Consider the following 20058-nt stretch of genomic DNA (forward strand, 5'->3'; position numbering starts at 1 on the left):
CCGCGTTCTGACACGGTTGGATTTTTGACTGATGGTGTGTAGGCAAGACTGATAAAAGTCAGCTTCATTGGATATCCGATGATAAAATCCATTGGACTAGATTCCATCAGATATCCGATCGTGTGTACGAGGCTTTAGTGTTGATGGGGGGAATCAAAAACAAAGAAAAATTCCCAGCTCAACTTACCAGCCAGCCGGCAACAAATCAAATTGTCCGGTCTAACAGTTCATTATAAAAACAGAGGTTTCGTTTGCACATTTGCAAATATATGCGTATGCTGAAAAGGTCACTTCATGGCACCCCAGTATTATCTGCAGTCCTAACTCTATACATTTTGAAAGCCTCCATAGTAGGAGCACATACTGTATATAATAGTGGATAGATTGAGAGCAGGTATACCTGGAGGGAGCCCAGTCCTCCTTAAAGGTACAGGGGTGTACTGGACACCCAATAGCACAATGGCACTGAAGGTGTCCATTGCACCACCTCACCAAATAACCAACGGTACAAACAAATAGCAACTGCCCCAACCTATAACTGGCCTTAACAGCAAAGAGCACATTGAAGGGCAACACGTCAAACAAAAACAAAGAAAAATTCCTAGATCAACTTACCAGCCCGCCTGCAACAAATCAAATTATTATGTCTAACTATCTAATTATGGATAGATTGAGGTCAGGCATGCCTGGAGGGAGCCCACTCCTCCTTAAATCTATCTATTATTATATACTGTATGTGCTCCTACTATGGAGTTAGTACTGCAGATAATACTAGGGTATATTGCAGTTGATTGTTTGGAATGAAATCCGGTTGCTTGTATGAGAGTTTGGCTGGACTAAATTCTGGGACCGTTGTGTTTCACCTTCCATTTCTTTTCACTTTATGCCTGTATGATCAGCTTGTTTGTCTTTGTTGTGTACTAGCCCACTTTGTATCTGCTCAGTTTTTATCTCTGCCCTTTCCTCCACTATGTCTCAATTCAACAACCTCTAAGGGTGTATAAGGAAGCCTACTTCCTGAAGAGATTGATGGTACATTGTATGACATCCTGAGTAATCATGTCTGCAACTCAGACCCTATATTTACATTACACATTTTGCCGTTACCATATTTAGATGTAGCCATTCAGACTCTGCTTCCTCTCCTACCCTGTGTATTCAGGCCTGGCATCTCAACTTGTTTATCAACTGTTTTTCTGGATTTATATTATTTTATGTATATTATGTTCTTCACTGTTACCTTGGCCTGATTCTTGAGCTCATGTCTCGAACCCTGTCTAGATTAAGCTCTACTGCAACTAGTTAAAACTTTTATCCTGGGTATCAAGTCTACCCTGATTTTGTTTGTTTATGGATTATGCTTTGTTTTCCCCCACGTTCATGTACTTTTTATCTTGTATTGAACTTTTCATTTTTTTTGTGGTATGCTGATATCTAGTGGAGGTTTTGGGCCACGTCAACCTGTATACTAATGTGATTTTGGCATCTTCTTCTGCTCTGCCCTCTTTTTTAGGGCTAGTTAGCTTGGTCCAAACATTTGTCGGCCATTTTGGTCTTTGGAGGAAGTTCAGTTTCTGTAATTTTTCATGTCTATTTGTGATCTACCCATGTGAGTGTAATTTTATATATTAAATTGATTTTAACATGTGGTAATACAGTACACTACGTGGAGTATCCTTTCATTTTATGCCCCCACTATAGATTCTAACACTGTTTGGGAGCCTGGGTCACAGCGAGACTATATCAGCTAATGAGGATGATGAGTGCTATATTCCCTAAGGTGTTCACTACCTGGAGGTTTACAAGGATGGTTCCATAACCTGGGACACTGGCTTTGATGTTGTAAATAAAGTGCACATAGGCCACTCTTATCAAGGGGGTCACACATGTTCCACTAAGTGCAGCATGAGCTTGGTTGGTGACACTTTGACTGTCCTGTGATTTTCAGCTTCAATCTCGGCATGTGGGACTATAATCCTGATTAACTGTTTGAATCCTTCTCACTTTGGACTTTTTTAGTTGCTTCCTTCTCCGTAATTGGAGTCACACATTTATTAATTTCTTCACTCATTATTGTGTAATTTTGGTTATTAATGGTTCACTAATTATCCATTAATTGCCTATTTATTTAAGAGCTGCAAAGTTTGTATTTGTATTTAGCTTGGTCTTAGTTAGACCCTCTCTAATTCTTCCATGTTCCTTCAGTCAATTTGAGTTATTTACAGAGATAGGGCTTAGAAAATACATGGTCTTCTTACACTTTAAAAGACTGAAAAATTATCCTCTGTACTGCAATAGTTAATGTAGAATTGCATTGGATTAAACTTATGTGTTTTATTAAAGAGTTAAGAAGTTTGTAGATGGTGCCATGTCAGCAGGTAACCATACTGCCGGGATAGACTGTGCCTAAAGAGATATGGCAACACATGAAGTGGCATTTGAAATAGGACATGCTTCATCCTATTGCATTACCCTTATTGGGGATAATGTCACCCACTTTGTGGGTGGACAGTTATTAACATGATTTATCATGGCCAATTCTGTTTGATTTACAGGCTTTTGGAAAACTCAGTGGTTGGGTAATGTCACCCATTCTGTGGGTAGACAGTTACTCATGTGATTTAGGATGGTCAATTATATTTGATTCATGGTGCTTGAGACCATCAAATTAATATTGCTGGTTATACAACCTTATACATGACTTTAATTGTGCTTTTGTATACCATTTTGGAGGGTGATTTCCACAGTTAAAGTGTTTGTTACCCCAGCATTTCATATTCCTGATATGTGGCTGCTGTACCATGTACTTGTATAAAAAAAGTATCCTGTTCTCTTTGTATTGCTTCCTTTGTGTGAAATACTTGGTGTTCCTGCCAGTCCCTCTGCTTTCCTATTAGAAAACTGACCACACTAAGCAAGAGAGCACAGCGTGGTTAGTTCTCTAGCTTTGCTTGGAACTCAGTGTACTCTCCAATGATCAGACTGCTGCTGATAGAACCCCCCCCCCCCACACACACACACAGCCAGTCACTGGGAAGCTCAGTGTTCTGCTTTTTCTCCTCCCCACAGCTCTTATGCAGCTAAGAATAGAGGGAACAGAGAGAATGTGATCTTTTATAAAAAATAAAGAAAGAAAGGTATTTATAATGTATTTTTATACCTGCTGTATACATAAGCATATTTTGCCTTTTATTTCAATTTTAAACTGAATGGGTTAATTTAAAAGGTGATCGTTTACAATCCCTTTAACTGCTTTTTATAATCATTCTGAATTCCACCTCATCTACCATATGTCCGTCCACCAGTTACTATTCTCACCTCAATTTGATTTCTATTTGACATCTTTCTTCTCTTACAAGATGACATCAATCAAATAGATTTCAAACCTCATATACTATCCTACCATAACTTATATATCAAGATGGCTTTCTACTTGCCCTCTTAAATCCTCATTGTAGATCAGAGAATATATTACTACCATAAAACTCAACATGTTTCACAACATGTTTCACTGCCTAAATTTGTGGCTTAATTGGGGGAATTGTGAATTTGTACCCCCCAAAAATAAATTAATAAAATGTAAATTCAATATGGAGACTCCACATTTACATGTTTCCATGTAGGCATGTTTCCATGTTTACTCATGATTTGCTATCCAGAAAAAGTGACCCGTCATGTATTATCATTATTATGTTGGCACCTAACTGCTTGTTTTAACCCCTAAAACCTAAAAACCTTCACAGTCTAACCCCATTCAGTACTGCCTGCCAAATGAGACTGTAAGAATGATTTTGTCTCACCACAATGTAAAGCTTCACGGCAGAGCCATGTGTACGCCCCCATCCAATGCCCTGCCATCACAAGTGTAAACTAAGCCTAAAATGCCATCTATGTGAGTTGTAGCTGATAAGATGATGTGACTATTTAATCCCACAGCATCTGGGATATGCTGGCTTTAGGATTAAGCTGTATGTGTAGCGCAACAAATTATAAAATTTTTTAGCTGTATGCCTAATTTTCGAAAAAGATACTGTGACTTGACAGTTCTGTGTGTGGATTGGTATTTTCTTCAATGTGCTAACAATCCTGGGAAGCTTTGATCTTGCATTGAAACCAAAGGAGGTTGGCATCCCACGCAGTAGCGGTACTTTGATTTGGATATGTGGAGATTGCGTCCATACTCAACTTACTGACCCCAGATGTTATTGTGAGACAACTGCAACGAACAAAGGGACTTTACTAGTTTATTCAAGATGGAGATGCAGCACATGGCGGTTTTGTCAAGCAGCAGATGTTTTAGCGCACAAGAGACAATTCTCTCACAAATCTCATCTACTCAAATTCTACAGGTACAATATGTTAAAACCACCTGCTACTCATTATCAGAATGACATGAAAAATGCCTTTTTATAAGTTGCACAGAATGTTAATCAAAGTGGGATGTAACAATCCTGAATGAATATAAAATTTTACAGAGGATACCACATGGGCAAAGAAAATTCAAATTTCCCTTATTTCAGTATTATGAGAGCGTTAAACTGGATTGGATCAAGACTTTTCACTGATTTATATAATGATTAAATAAAAACGAACTAAATTGGATAAAACAGTCAGAAAATTAACATAGTTACGTTTTTGAGCCTGTAGGGCAGCGGCCCTCAAACCGCGACACTTTGCTTACCTTTCTCTAACATCAACAACGGGCACTATTCTGCCCACTGACACCAGCAGTGGGCACTGTTCCTCTTACTGATGTCAACCATGGGACATTATTTGTCCCACTGATATCCACATTGGCCACTATTGCTTCCACTGACACCAGCGATGAGGCACAGTTTCTTTCCCACTAATCACAGGTGCTAGGCCATTTTTTACTTCCACTGCTCACCAACTCCAGGGCATTTTTTATTCCCACTGACTAATGAGTTTCAATTTGTATGCAATCAGGCAGGCCCTTGCACTACATGGTTTTGGTAAACCTGAAGCGAAAAACCTGCAGGAAAACTGATAGTGTGTATGGGGCTTAAGCCTTTTCCACTTTGGCCACATCCAGCCACATTCCCAGACGGGAACCCCGACGGGAAAATAGAGAACCTGCTCTCTATTTTCCTGTTGGGATTCCCGGCTGCTTTTTTGCTGCCATATTTACTAATACTCTATGGGAAACATACTGCGAGGCAGTGCCCATGGAGCATACACATGGTCAGGATTCCCGGCTAAAGCTCCATGGCAGTTTTCCTGCCAGGTTCTCAGCTTTCCCCTCGGTTTTCACAACAGACTTTTTACCACCGTGAAAACCGAGTGTGTGTACATTGCTTTAGAGTCCTGCTTAAAAAAAACTGCTTAAAAAGATGTAACAACAACATTCAAATTGCCCCTTAATAAAACACTGTATCGTCTGCTGGGTAATGAGTATCATCTAATAGGGACCTCATATTAGTTTGCTTAGGAATGTGCACAAAACAGGAATCAAGGCCAGATTTCCCGTCACATTTCCTTTGCTATAGATGACATCCTCAGTATTACTATGTATAATCCCCGTTCTGCATCACCTTCCTGTGAATCGGGGGGGGGGGTCTTTATTTTTTTTCTTACTCAGCAACTCATCCATTTAAATGCAAAAACATATTTGCTTTGAACATCCCAGTAATTTAAACCATCTGAGGTTCAGTTTTGCTTTAGTACTTCAATTAAAAGGCACTAAACTAGTACTGGCACACTATGCATTCTTATAAAAGTTATGAGAAAAAATAAATTATGTTGGCATACAACTTTGGTTTCAAATTATGCATTTCAAAGAAATAAAAAGGGAAACTGTAGAATTAAAAAGAAAGGTTAAACAATTTGTTTAAAATAAAAGTTTCGAAAAAGGAAGTTTAAAAGCCAAATGCAGCCAAAATACATTAATTTGTTTAGAGTAGGGAAGAGTTATAAGCTCTATCAGGTTTACTGTTGCCTCTATCCCTATTGGGACATTCTACTTTCTGTCCTGGTGACCAAAACTGGAAGCAAGATCTTCATAGCGGGAACACAGGCAGCATACAACCTCACACCAGTTCCCGCACCCACCTGTTCCCTGCACCACTCTTCTTTGCTAGGATGTTTTACTACAGTCTGTGCCATCATTGAGTAGATTTAGATCAGGTCCAGACTCCGTGACCACACAAGAATTGAGGGAATATTTCCCCAATTATTACAGAAACTAAAAGTTTCAAACCTTTTTTACAATTGGGCTGGAGTTGGAAGCAAGGAAGAACAATTATTTCTCTTTCACATTTGTTACAGGAATATTACAGCTGGCGCTGAAGCCACAATTTTTTTTCATTGGGTTTAAATTAAGAAGTATACATATGTTGCAAAACGACTGCAACCGATAATGTTGGAACAGTCACCATAGAATTTAGTAAATGGTTGACTGTGTAGACACAACATGAATCATTCTCAGGGCATGCTGTCATTGCTGTCTGCACTATTCATTTGTATGCTTATGTTGGCTAAACTTACAAATGGTTTCAACAAAAAATAGGGTGAGGGTGTGGGGGAGCAGGATGTCAGTACCGACTTATCTGGGGGAAAGTAGTGGTCAGGTATTTAATGTGTCTAGAGCCAAGATGTGCATATACTAGTAGACTTTTGTTTGACATTTTTTGTTTTAAAAACGGTTGTTCAACTGTCTAATTGTTAGTGGAGTCAAATCGATATTCATTTTCAAACCGCAGTGTTGAGAAAGATGAATAGCGCAGGATAGGAAATATTTCCTAAACGAACACATTTCTAACAGTATATGCTGTATTTATTCTGTAAAGTCCGTTCATTCCAAAATCGAATGGTAAAAACAAACAAAACTTAGAGAATGGTATTTGACAAATGTTTGTACAGATGTTTGTTCAGAATTCTGGCCAGCCAGACTCAAAGCCCCCCCCCCCCCCCACCGATTGCTAAGGGAGCACTCATGTGGACACATTAGACACACAGAACACAGCTCAGCCCAGCTCCTGCTGTTCCCTCCTCACTGGCTGTGATTGACAGGTCTAGCTGCTGTCTCTGAGCCAGTGAGAAGGGGGAGAGCCGCTGCTCTTGTGCAGATTGCTGGATCAAAAGATCAGGCTCAGGTATGTATAAAGGGCAGGGGAAGGCTGGCAGGGGGGGCAGGGTGGAAATCTCCCCCCGGGCTGGTGACACTATGCACAGCCACCGGCCACCACTACCAAATGCTGTTTTTGCAGAGCAGGAATATGCCTGCTGGAGCTTTGTTAACACAGGTCACAGCCGCTGCTCACCTACCACTGTGCAGCCGTGCCTGTGTCAGCTCCGAGGTAGATGGCTGCAGAGCTGAGCCCAGCCTCAGCGCACACCAGCGCTGACATCCCCTTCTCTCTCTGCACAGACACGAGGAGAGATAGAGCTCATCTGCTCCTCCTCCTTTTGAGTCTGCCCATACTCCCCGGGCATGTGTGGGCACTGGACAGGAAGTTTGAACCCAAAAAAGCATCAGACAACCTGCCTGCGCCTCAACCTTCATCCTGCTAAGCTCACCCTCTCTAGTCTCTCTTGCCTCCCAGTGTATAAAAAGGGGGGCCCTGTGGACTTTGTTAAAGGGGAGGGGGGCAGGCTTTGGTGAGCAGAGACCCTCTTTACACAATAGTCCACAGCATGCACCCTTAAATCAAGTTTCCCAGAACACCCCTTACATCAGATCTGATGTATATGGGGGCCTCTGTGCCGACTCTGATGTAAGGAGGGCCTCTGTGCCGACTATCGTAAGGGGGGCCTCTGTGCCGACTCTGATTTAAGGGGGGCCTCTGTGCCAACTCTGATTTACGGGGGGCCTCTGTGCCAACTCTGGTGTAAGGGGGGCCTCTGTGCCAACTCTGGTGTAAGGGGGGCCTCTGTGCCAACTCTGGTGTAAGGGGGGCCTTTGTGCTGACTCTTGTGATCATGAAAAATCTTAGACTGTTTTGCTCGATCCATCACTTTTCCACGCTCTATGGGCCACTTGACTTGACATGCCCCCCAGGCCTAAGGCTGCCAGCCCTCCCCTGTTAAAGGGGGCTTGGAAAGGGGGGGAGGTTTGCCCTCAAATTTTTTTTACTTGAATAGAGACAATGCATTCAGGTTAAAAACTTTTCAGACTTTAGAACTACTTTAAGGTATTATTTAAAAGATTTGGGCAATTTTAATGTTTCGCTTCAAGATTTTAAACAATCACTGCTCTTGGCTGAATATATTTTTTTTTTAAGCTTGCATTGGTGCATATTCCCTATAGCAGTGCCCACCTCTCATGCTTTTTTTTTTTTTTTTTTTTTTACAACCTCTTACCTATTAGCCCAAAAAGGGTTCAAGTTCAGCATTTGAACTTCTTCGAAGCTCACTAAACCCTACCCGTACCAAACCTAGGGCAGTTTGGCTCATCTCTAGTAATGTCACAAGACATGATGGCTGCCACAAATGAAGCCTGTCAGTTATTATAAGTACTTTGGAGCAGAGGCAAGTTGGGATGCTGTCTCCTTAAAGAAACACGTAGGAACACTAGATGTCCCAAGCATGTTTCTATTTAAGACAGACATTAGTCAGTCACAACTCTAACAAGAGGGCATTTAAAAGGATGGTTCTTATGTTTCAAATTTCTGCAGCGCCCATTGTAGGAAACCTACAAGAAGGGTGGTCCCACCTGGTCTAGTGGTCACCATCTGTCTCCTGTTACTGTAAACACTGCCCACCTCTATTTATAAATCAAAAACTGACCATATAGACATGATACATTCCCATGCCATGATCATTTCTAACTTCATCAGTAGAATTCATGTCTAGAGGGGCTTACTAAGTCGTTTATCTTTCTATCTCCTGGTGATAGGCTAAAATAAAATTGTGAAATGCATTAATTGAAAGATGTTTAAGCATTCTTGAAATAAATCTATGAAGTTCTTCTACTTGTGAAAATTAAATTTTTTGGCTCCTATATTAACTGAATTCTCTGTAGTACTTTCGCACTCACTGACGTAAAACAGGTTTACCAATTATCAAAGTCAGGTTAGTGTAAGAAGTTCTTATCCTTATACATGCTTTGGGTTAGTGATTTAAATTATTGGAGAGAGAAGGTCTACATGACAGGCAGACAACTAACAAATTGAGAAATTAGCAATGACAGCCTTCTGGTTTCTCTGAGAAAAGTTTTCCATTAATACAAGTATTTTTTCCACTCATTCTTCACATCCCTCCCCTAAAGATGGGAAAGCTGCTGGCATGATCTCATAGGTCACAAAATTCTATGTGGAACACCAACACAATTCACAGCAGCATCTGTCTTTTTCTTTAGTACCAACAATATAACAAAATATACAATTCTGCTTTTTAAGATCTATGGATATGTCTTTCAGCAATAAAGATTTCATTCGTGTGATCTTATGAAATTTATGTAAACTTTTTTTTTCTGGTTTGGCTAGAGAAGAGAATGGTTAAAATCATTTTTTTTGCAATTTGTGTACTATTGACTAGATTTCCCTTAATTTCCTGTCCTGTAGACACAAAATGAAGTGAAAGAAAGTCTAAAGTCAGGGAAGTGCCCTCTTAGACAGTTGTCACCACAACAAGTGTCCTTATTGGAAGATATCTCTTCTATTTATTTTTCTGGTGAAAACTCAAAATGTTTGGTTATTCCTCATTTTCAGGCCTGATGTCAGGACAAATAGAGAGATGAAATGTATCCAACAGGGACACAGACTGCACTTAAAAACGTAGGTTTGAAACCCCTAAAGCCATCTATTTTTTTTTTAAGTTAATGGCCCAGATTCACGTAGATCGGCGCATCTTTGAGCGGGTGTAACGTATCCTATTTACGTTACGCCTCCACAACTTAGACGGGCAAGTGCAGTATTCTCAAAGCACTTGCTCCGTAAGTTGCGGTGGCGTAGCGTAAATAGGCCGGCGTAAGCCCGCCTAATTCAAATGTGCAACAGGGGGGCGTGTTTTATGTAAATGTTATGTGACCCGACATGATTGACGTTTTTCACGAACGGCGCATGCGCTGTCCGTGGAATATCCCAGTGTGCATTGCTCCAAAGTACACCGCAAGGACGTATTGGTTTCGACGTGAACGTAAATAACGTCCAACCCCATTCACGGACGACTTACGCAAACAACGTACATTTTTCAAAATTCTACGCGACAACGACGTCCATACTTAACATTGGTACGCCGCATGTACGCCGCCATATAGCAGGGGTAACTTTACGCCGGGAAAAGCCTAACGTAAACGGCGTATCTGTACTGCGTCGGCCGGGCGTACGTTCGTGAATTCGCATTACATACTTCTAGGCGTAAATCAGCGTACACGCCCCTAGCGACCAGCGTAAATATGCAGTTAAGATCCGACGGCGTAAGAGACTTACGCCGGTCGGATCTAATAGAAATCTATGCATAACTGATTCTAAGAATCAGGCGCATAGATATGACGCATAGATACGACCGCCCAGACTCAGAGATACGACGGCGTATCTGGAGATACGCCGTCGTATCTCCTTTCTGAATCCGGGCCAATGTCTTTAGACTATGTTTAGAGCTAGCTGTTTACAAAAATACAAGAGGAAAGCACTCACATTGCCACATCCATAAATTTTGAAGGGGAAACAAGAAAAACCGTACTCAAAGAGTCAAAATTGGGCAGGACTTTAGAGGCATTTAAAACAATGTGGAAGTTTAGAAAAATAACAATTTATTGAAAAAAGTACATGGTATAATCAAACATTTTTCAAAATTGATAAAAATCATATAAAATGATAGAATTTGTACAGTGAGCCCTTGTGCATCAACGCGTTTCACTGTTAGACTTCTTCAGGATGCAATCAAGGTTCAAGGAAGTAACAAAAAGAAAGAGAATGCGTCTCACTGTCTTATAGTGGACTTGGCCTCATCAAGGTCCAGTGGTCAAAACGTTTTAGATCAAAAATATCCAAAATGTATGGCGTTCTAAAGGACTGCAGAGCAGTAATGAGCAGATCCTGTTCACATCAGAATTAGAGGATTGCTGAGCAGGGGCGTGTGAACGTCAAATACGACATCAAGCAAGCAACCATATCAAAGAGATCCAAATGATAGAGGACTCTTTCTTTTTTGTTACTTCCTTAAACCTCGATTGTATCCTGAAGAAGCCTAACGGTGAAACGCGTTGATGCACAAGGGCTCACTGTACAAATTGTATAATTTTATAGGATTTTTATCAATTTAGATTTTTTTTGGATTATACAATGTACTTTTTTCAATAAATTGTTGTTATTCTAAACTTCCACATTGTTTTTTATGCCTCTAAATTACGGCCCAATGGTGACTCTTTGAGTACCATTTTTCTTGCTTCCCCTAGCTGTTTACAAATTGGAGGTTAAAGCTGCAGTATAATATGCTTATATTTTGCCTTTCCTCATTCTAACTTCCCCCTTCATCCACATGTTTAAAGTAATACTAAAAGCTTGTTTTTTTATATAAAAACATGTTAAACTTAGCTGCTCTGTGCAATAGTTCTCTCTTTTTAGGGTCCCCCGTTGGCAGTCCTGGCTCCTCCCCCCTGCCGAGTGCCCTGCAGAGCAAGTCTCTTAGCCTCCATAGAATGCATTACGGTAAAAAAACTTCTGCCTTTAGAACCCTTTTAAATAAAATCTTTTCAGTCTTCATTTTTATACCTTATTCTAGAGCCAGGGACATCATCACCATATCTCTTTACTTCTCTATGCAATGCAGGCATATTATAACATATGGGAGGGGTTAGCAGAGTGCTGTACATAGCTTCCGGAAAACAGGAAGCTGTGGTAACACCTACATGTAATCCCGAGCCCCTATGATTAAAAATCTGAAATCCAATGAATGAAAGGGGCGGGTCAGGCACAGTCAGGCTAGGGAGGAAAGCCACAGATGATGTTGGATGTCCTCCAGCCAGCAAATGAGGAAGGCTCTATCTGACATACTACAGCTTCTAATGCACATTGTGAGAAAGAAAGCAAAGTAAGTACAGCAGAGAAGCCTGTTAATTTGTCCATGATGGAAGTTAAGGCTGGAGGTCAGCTTTAAAGTGGTTGTAAAGGCTAAAGGTTTTTTACCTTCATGCATTCTATGTATAAAGATAAAAAAACTTCATTGTGCAGCTCCCCCAATACTTACCTAAGCCTGATCCCGATCCAGCGATATTCACGAGATCCGAGGCTCTCCCGGGTCTCTCCCTCCTTATTGGCTGAGATGCAGCAGCAGGAGTCATTGGCTTCCACTGTTGTCAATCACAGCTAGAGAGGCAGGTGCAGGAGGCAGGGCTAAGCCGCGCTCTCTGTATCTTATGGATACAGAGAGTTGGCTTGGGAACAAGCACACATGAATGTAAAGCGATACTTAAAGCGGAGGTCCACCCAATTTTTTTTTTAAAAGCCAGCAGCTACAAATACTGCAGCTGCTGACTTTTTTCAAAAATGGACACTTACCTGTCCAGCGCACCTGCGATGTCAGCAGCTGAGGCCGAGCAATCGCTCGTCGCTCGGCTGCCCCCACCGCCATTCTCGGTGAGGGAATCAAAAAGTGAAGCGTTGCAGCTTCACTGCTCGGTTCCCTACTGCGCATGTGTGAGCAGCGCGGCACGCCCTCACTGGTCTCCGCTGTCTCCTGGGATCGGTGTGTTTCCCAGAAGACAGCAGGGGGTGACGCGAAGGGGCGTGACTCCCGCGGCAGTCTATTCCCGGACGTGGGTGCAAATACCTGTATTATACTGATATCTGCACCCCTCTCCCCCGTGAAAGGTGCCAAATGTGACACCGGAGGGGAGGAGGGTTCCGAAAAGCGTAGGTTCACTTTTTGTGTGGACCTCCGCTTTAACTCTTTAACTGATTTAGGAATAAAAAATTATTTTCATGTATTTAGTATGAACACAGAAGTACCTTATATTGCTTCAGTGTCCAAAGCTCAACATTTTTTTTTTTTTAATGCTGCTGTGATCTGACTTTCTTTTAGAGGGTGGCTACGTTCATTCTTCATGGACCCAATGTATGTAGGAATGTAGCCACCCTCTCTTGCTTGCTGATAGACTATGGACTTTGGGATTTGCCGTGTGCATACAGTAGTGCACAAGATCCCAACCAACGTGCAATGCTTGTTCCAAACAATGGAAGTGAGGGAAAAAAGGAGAGATTTGGAAGTTCATACAGGATGTTACAAGGAGTAGGAAAATACCGTAAGGCCTCGTACACACGATAGGTTAACCAGAGGACAATGGTCTGATGGACCGTTTTCATCGGTCAAAACCGATCGTGTGGGTTATTTAACCATCGGTTAAAAAAAAGCCAACTTGCTTTAAATTTAACCGATGGATTCCTAACCGATGGGAAAAAAACGATCGTTAGTAGGCACAACCATCGGTTAAAAATCAACGCATGCTCAGAATCAAGTCGACGCATGCTTGGAAGCATTGAATTTCGTTTTTTTCAGCACGTCGTTGTGTTTTACGTCACCGCGTTCTGACACGATCGGTTATTTAACCCATGGTGTGTAGGCGCGATGGACCATCAGTCAGCTTCATTGGTTAACCGACAACAACGGTCCATCAGACCGTTCTCATCGGATGGACTGATCGTGTGTACGAGGCTTAAGAAACCATTTCATGAAAAGTAGAATACAGAACCATTAAGTACTGGAAGTATGGTTATTTTTTGAGAATAAAGATAAAATAATAACAATAATAATATTTTTTAGTGCCCCTTTAAGCCCGTGCATTGGAATTTAAAAGAAACTAGGATATCGGAAAACGAAATTCTGTACTGCTTTGGTATTCTCAAGATATTTCCTCTAAAATGAACAGCGCTAAACTATCATTAACATGTCACAATAATAGCTGTGTCTAACAGCTCTTATATAAATATACAAAAGTACAGCCACAAGTTCTGTTTGCATAGAGCCCAAAATAGGAACTTCCAATTTCTTTGTTCTGTACTCACTTGTTTTTCTGTGTCCCCGTGATGACAGCAGGAAAGAGAAATTCTGCGGTAAAGTCTACTCAGTGATCCACAGCACCTCTCCATGTCTCCCCTCCAGGGGTAAGGAGGGATGGCACAATCACCATACCTGGGATCAGTGGCAGAGGTGGTACCACCCCACCTTGCTTTGTTATAGTGCCTGTGAGAGGACACTCACCCAGCTATGTGATTTTGGCAGGATGTGAGTAAAGGAAGCGAGGGAGGAGAGAGCCATTGTATATCCAAGAGACTGGGGGTGGAGGACAAAGCACAGAAAAAGTAGTGGTTTATGGGATAACAGGAAGAATTATACACTAAAGCTGAAAGATTGACTAATTTTTATGAAGAAGCTGGATGACACTAAAAGCAATGTGAATGTCTAAAAGTATACCACAAAATGTACATCACACTTCTACAGAAAAAAATAAATAAAAAATAAATGAAGGGATTGTATGTATGAATTTCACAGCTGTGGCCAAAAGTTTTGAGAATTACACAAATATTAATTTTCACAAACTCTGCTGCCTCGGTTTTTATGATGGTAATTTGCATATACTCCAGAATGTTATGAAAAGTGTTCAGATGAATTGTAATTAATTGCAAAGTTCCTCTTTGCCATAAAAATTAACCTGTTCCCATAAAAAACATTTCCTCTGCATTTGTGAAGAAGGCTTCAGGGCGCCCAAGAAAGTCCAGCAAGCACTAGGACCGTCTCCTACAGTTGATTCAGCTGTGGAATTGGGGCCTTGCCACTGCAGAGCTTGCTCAAGTATGGCAGCAGGCGTGAGTCCATCTGCATGTACAGTGAGGAGTAGACTTTTGGAGGATGGCCTGGTGTCAAGAAGTGCAGCAAAGAAGCCACTTCTCTCCAGGAAAAACATCAGGGACAGACTCATATTCTGAAAAAGGTACAGGGATTGGACTCCTGAGGACTGGGGTAAAATAATTTTCTCTAAATCCCCTTTCCGATTGTTTGGGGCACCAGGAAACAAAAGGGTGAGTGTTACCATCAATCCTGTGCCAACAGTAAAGCATCCCAAGACCATTCATGTGTGGGGTTGCTTCTCGGCCAAGGGAGTGGGCTCACTCACAATTTTGTTCTCAAGCCTCGTACACACGACCGGTTTTCCCGTCAGGAAAACTTCCAGGAGAGCTTTTGGCTGGGAATCCCGGCCATGCGTATGCTCCCTAGCAGTTTTCCTGTCAAGAAAACAGACGGGAATCCCGACGGAAATATAGAGAACCCTGCTCTCTATTTTCTCGTTGGGTTTTCCGACAGAGTATTTCCTGCTGAGAAAACCGGTCATCTGTATGGGTGAAAAACCATGCATGCTCGATAACACATTGATGAATGCGCAGTAACATACAAGGTTAGTTTGGGGTGTAGCAAGATGGCGGCGACGACATCGAATGTGCCGAGACACCGGCTCGTCGTAGTCGATGACGTCACTGCATTCTTGCCATTCGAAAGAACGGTCAAGTCAAGCCTGCCAGGAATCCCGGCGGGAATACCAACGTTTTTTTTTCCCAACCGGATTCCCGTTCGTGTGTACGGGGCTTCACAATAAACACAGCCATGAATAAAGAATGGTACAAAAATACCCTCCCAGAGCAACTTCTCCCAACCATCCAAGAACAGTTTGGTGATGAACAATGCCTGTTCCAGCATGATGGGGCACCTTTCCATAAGGCAAAGTGATAACCAAGTGGCTTGGGGAACAAAACATTGGAAATTTTGGGTCTGGGGCTAGGAAAGTCCTTACACTTTAATCCTATTGAAAACTTGTGGTCAATCCTCAAGAGGCTGGTGAACAAAACAAAACACAAATTCTGACAAACTCCAAGCATTGATTATGGAATAATGGGCTGCCATCAGTCAGGATGTGGCCCAGAAGTTGATTGACAGCATGCCAGGGGGAGTTGCAGAGGTCTTGAAAAAGAAGTGTAAAGAATGTAATTGTCAATAAAAGCCCTTGACACATATGAAATGCTTGTAATTATACTTCAGTATACCATAGTAACATCTGACAAAAAGATCTAATAACTAATAATTTATATAACCTATAGGACAATACAGCCGTGGCCAAAAGTTTTGAGAATGACACGAATATACATTTTCACAAAGTCTGCTGCAGACTTAACAGACTTAACTGGAATGCTATAACCTTCAAAGGAATTCTTCTGCAGTAGTAATAAAGTACAGTTGGTATGATCTTGTGCTTTACCGGATAGGACCATTGTGCAGCAGAATTTTAAAGGTCATCTGTAGCTAACCCAATAACGTTATATTTAGATTTCCTATGCCCTGAAATGCATTTATTATTGGTGAAGTCCAAGAATTATATGTAAAATACATTTCTGTCATCTCTAGTGACAGCCCATGCAAGGCAGCAAGGGAATGTCTCTGACCACTTTGTGCAGAAACACCTATGAATGTATCCACTGGTGTGTTCCCACTTCCAATTATTACAGATCATTTAAATGGATACAACTTACTCGGCAGATTAACACTATGTAGCCAGTAGGGAAGGGTTAAAACTCCTGCCAGTTAATTTTTTGCCTTTGTCCCACTTAAGAAATTTTCTTTCAATTCTTGTCTTGGAGACACAACATGAAGCGAGAGGAATTTCCATATAAAAGCTTGGTTTTTATTTTTATTTTGGTTCAGCTTGCTAAAGAGGTGGATTGACTCTATGCACAACAGTTCTTATTACACTTCTCTCTTCCAGGCAGCAATTCTGAGCTGGTGATGCAGAGCCTGCACCAGACTCCACCAGCCCAGTAACCAGTCATCTCATGCCAGTAAAACTAATCCATTTGTTAAACTTATCCTTGGAAGATCAACTCCATACCAAACCCAGTCCAAGGACTCACTTCATCTTTAGTAACTCAAAGACTGAATCCCTGTGCTGTGAGTTTGTCCCATATTGAGGAACAGATCAGTAGGGATGGAACCTAAGCACCCCAGCTTCTTCACTACCAGGACCTTCCGTCACATATGTTACGCCACCTCCACTTCCTGACCGGTTGGTTGCTACATGCATGCAGACACTAGTACTGTAGTCATTTGCAACAGCAATATAGCTTTCTCTTATGCCGCGGAATTTTCAATGGAATAAAATCAGATGGAATTTTCCGTCGGAATTCTGATGGAAGCTGACTTCTATAAGTCTTGCATACACACTGTCAGACTAAATTCCAACCGTCCAAAACGCGGTGACGTAAAACACTACGATGAGCCGAGAAAAATTAATTTCAATGCTTCCGAGCATGCGTCGACTTGATTCTGAGCATGCATGGGTTTTTTCTCCGTCAGAGTTGCACACAGATGATAGGAATTTCCTATTGTTTTTTTTCCATCAGAAAAAAATAAAACATGTTCTATTTCTAAACGCAGACGGAAAAAAGTCCGATGGGGCCCACACACAATCGGAATTTCCGATGAAAAAAGTCCATGGGACTTTTTTTTTTCATCAGAAATTCCGATCGTGTGTACGCGGCATAATTCTTCTCTAGTTACCTTCACTGCACATTAGATATCTGTACTGCATCTTCTGTATTTTATTGTTCCCTGGTATAAACCATGTTCTGTGATATGCCATGCCTTCATGCACCCCTTTACACTTGTTCTAAATAAGTTCAAATGCATGTAGTAACAAAGTTCTTTACTAAGGTTGTTGCAATATAAATAAGCATTTACGGCTGGATGGTATATCATTCCAATACAACTTTCCTTCTGTGTGCCCTTGCCCAATGAGGAAGTGATACCTTAGTTGTAGAGAAAGTCTTTAGAATCCTTAACTCCAACTAGGTTTCCTTCAAGGTGTGGTATTAAACAGTGGCAATAATATCCTGGCACAGCTCCTATTCCCTTCCCCTGCATGGAACAGACCAACCCAAGAGGTGGTTTCCTCCTTTTTTATATGTTTTCCACAGCAGAGGGCGGTACTTTCCTTAAAGCTAGGGAAAACCTGGCCAGCAGCGTTAACCCTTGTTTCTCAGGATCCACCAGCTCAGTATAGCAACACAATTAATCAATGCACAGGCAGTATAGTCAAAACAAAAACAACAAAAAAAACTAAGAAAACACACAATACAATTTCCTAGTAATCACCTGCTTCCCAGCTAAACTGGCCAAATTTCGATCAGTATTATCCTCACCTCTTGCTCTCATTACAACTCTATAATTTAGGCTTTCCCCTTACTTTCTGTAGTAGTGACAGTAGTCACCAAAACAGATGGAGCAGTGAATCTCCCCAGTGGAGACAGAGACCACAATAAAAGCAGAAGGTCCAACCCATCTCTGGCTTATTGATCACTAGATTTATTTTTTCCTTTTGCATACACTTTAAGCACAAAAGGGAACCTGTCTACTAAAGAGAATAATTACGGATTAAAGGACTTGATTGAGTTTTTTTAAGTATAAAGGAGTGTCCAGTATTATATAAAGGACTTATTTCAGGACTGAGCCATATTGGCAGTTAGGAGAATTGTTTTGTTACCCCCATAGCTTACAATTCCTCCCTGGCACAGCTTGTATTTCTCCTAATAAAACAACCTAGTTATTATTTATTACAATAGACAACCTGTAGAGAAAGCAAAGCAACTAGATATTTACCTGTCTCACTGCCCACGTCATCATAACACTGCTCCATTCGACAGAAATCCACAGCTAAGGTCTAAAGCACAGGTGTCAAACACAAGGCTCGCGGGCCGAATCCGGCCCTCCCGGCCATTTTATGTGGCCCTCGCAACTCTCCTTCAACTGCAGGAGAGCTCCAGCCCTCCTCTGGTCCTACTCCAGACCCTTACTTTCTGCTTTCAAGCAATGCATCCAACTTCTTCCCAGCAGCAGCATAAGGAAAGGGGGTGCACTGTGATGTAAGGGAGGGTGGAGGACTCAACTTCTGATGGTGGGGTGGCTCTTGACATTTATTGTAAGGGGAGGGGATGCGCTGGACATCCAATCTTACAGATACAACCAGCCCTTTTTAGGGCAATCATAATGCTAATGCGGCCCACAATGAATTTAAGTCTGACACCCATGGTCTAAAGGGAAACCAACACTTCTGGAAGCATTTAATCTCTTGGGTTCCCGGCAGTGTTATGTGGTTACTTCTGCCAACCTTCACTCATTACATGACTCTTTCTTTTATTCTCTTTATTGATTTTTAATACATTTCCAAAAACAGAACCTTGGGGCATTCCCTGGCTCAAAAAAGTACCACGAAAATCGGTACCTAACAGATTATCTGCCTAAACAGTGCTGTAAGCAACAATAAAACAAACCAAAGACAATGAACAAAAACAAGGTATAAACAATAAAATATCACTGCTCAACCACTCCATTTGGAGAAATTATGAAAGGAGAATGTGCTACTCATCTTCGATAGGCATGAGGTTTCCCAATAGGGAACTCTGGCACTAGGCCTAGAAAACTAAGGGTCAACTATAGGGGCGGCAGGTGTTAGCAAGGAAGGAGTAGTTAACGTGTATCAGATAAAACGTCTATTCTTGAGCAACATTAGTGGAGGCAAAGTCAAGCCATAGTTTCCACACTTTTTTAAATTTATTAATACACCCACGGGAGAGATATGTGGCCTTATATAATGGTATTGTAGAATTGAATAGGGCTTTCCAAGAGTTCAGAGAGGGCGCATCCGATTGTTTCCATTTTAGTAATATTGCTTTATGGGCATAAAAGAGCAAAAGTCCTGAGGGTCTTAGTTGCTGTGCGGTGCGCTAAAGAGCCCACCAGGCCCAGCAAGCAGACTGGTACAGTCAGCGGGATTGGGATTGTTAACAGCGCGGCTATAAATTGCGTCACCTCTACCCAGAAAGAGTGCACTTTGGGACAGGACCACAACATATGACAGAAACCGGCATTACATGACTCTTTAAACTTGTGTTGGTCAGAGGGAGGAACTAATGAACACTCTGTGGGAACCAGGAAATTGACACTTCCAGAAGTGTTGGTCTCCCTTCTGTCTTCAGCTAGAGATTTCATGCGAATGGAACACAATTCTGGTGGTATAGGCAGCCAGAAAGGTAAGTATTCACCTGCTCCTTTTACATGTAT

The 20058-nt window shown here is 41.6% G+C and overlaps 1 protein-coding gene across 15 annotated transcripts in view; it reads right to left on the minus strand.

The window, feature by feature from the left end:
• PHLDB1 (pleckstrin homology like domain family B member 1) overlaps positions 1-20058 on the minus strand; it is a 185872-nt gene that overhangs the window by 154553 nt on the left and 11261 nt on the right. For 5 of the 15 annotated variants that reach the window (XM_040325476.1, XM_040325480.1, XM_040325477.1 and 2 more), the window contains exon 1: positions 13962-14168. The exons of 1 other annotated variant lie outside the window; for it this stretch is intronic. In XM_040325476.1, coding sequence (XP_040181410.1) covers positions 13962-14045 — 84 coding nt within the window. In that variant the 5' untranslated portion in view covers positions 14046-14168. Of the gene's footprint in view, positions 1-13961; positions 14169-20058 lie in introns of those variants that run through there. 9 more of the 15 variants (XM_040325488.1, XM_040325478.1, XM_040325479.1 and 6 more) reach the window with 6 other exon arrangements.

The sequence above is a fragment of the Rana temporaria genome, chromosome 10 (assembly GCF_905171775.1).
Source record: "Rana temporaria chromosome 10, aRanTem1.1, whole genome shotgun sequence".
NCBI classification, from domain to species: Eukaryota; Metazoa; Chordata; class Amphibia; order Anura; family Ranidae; genus Rana; species Rana temporaria.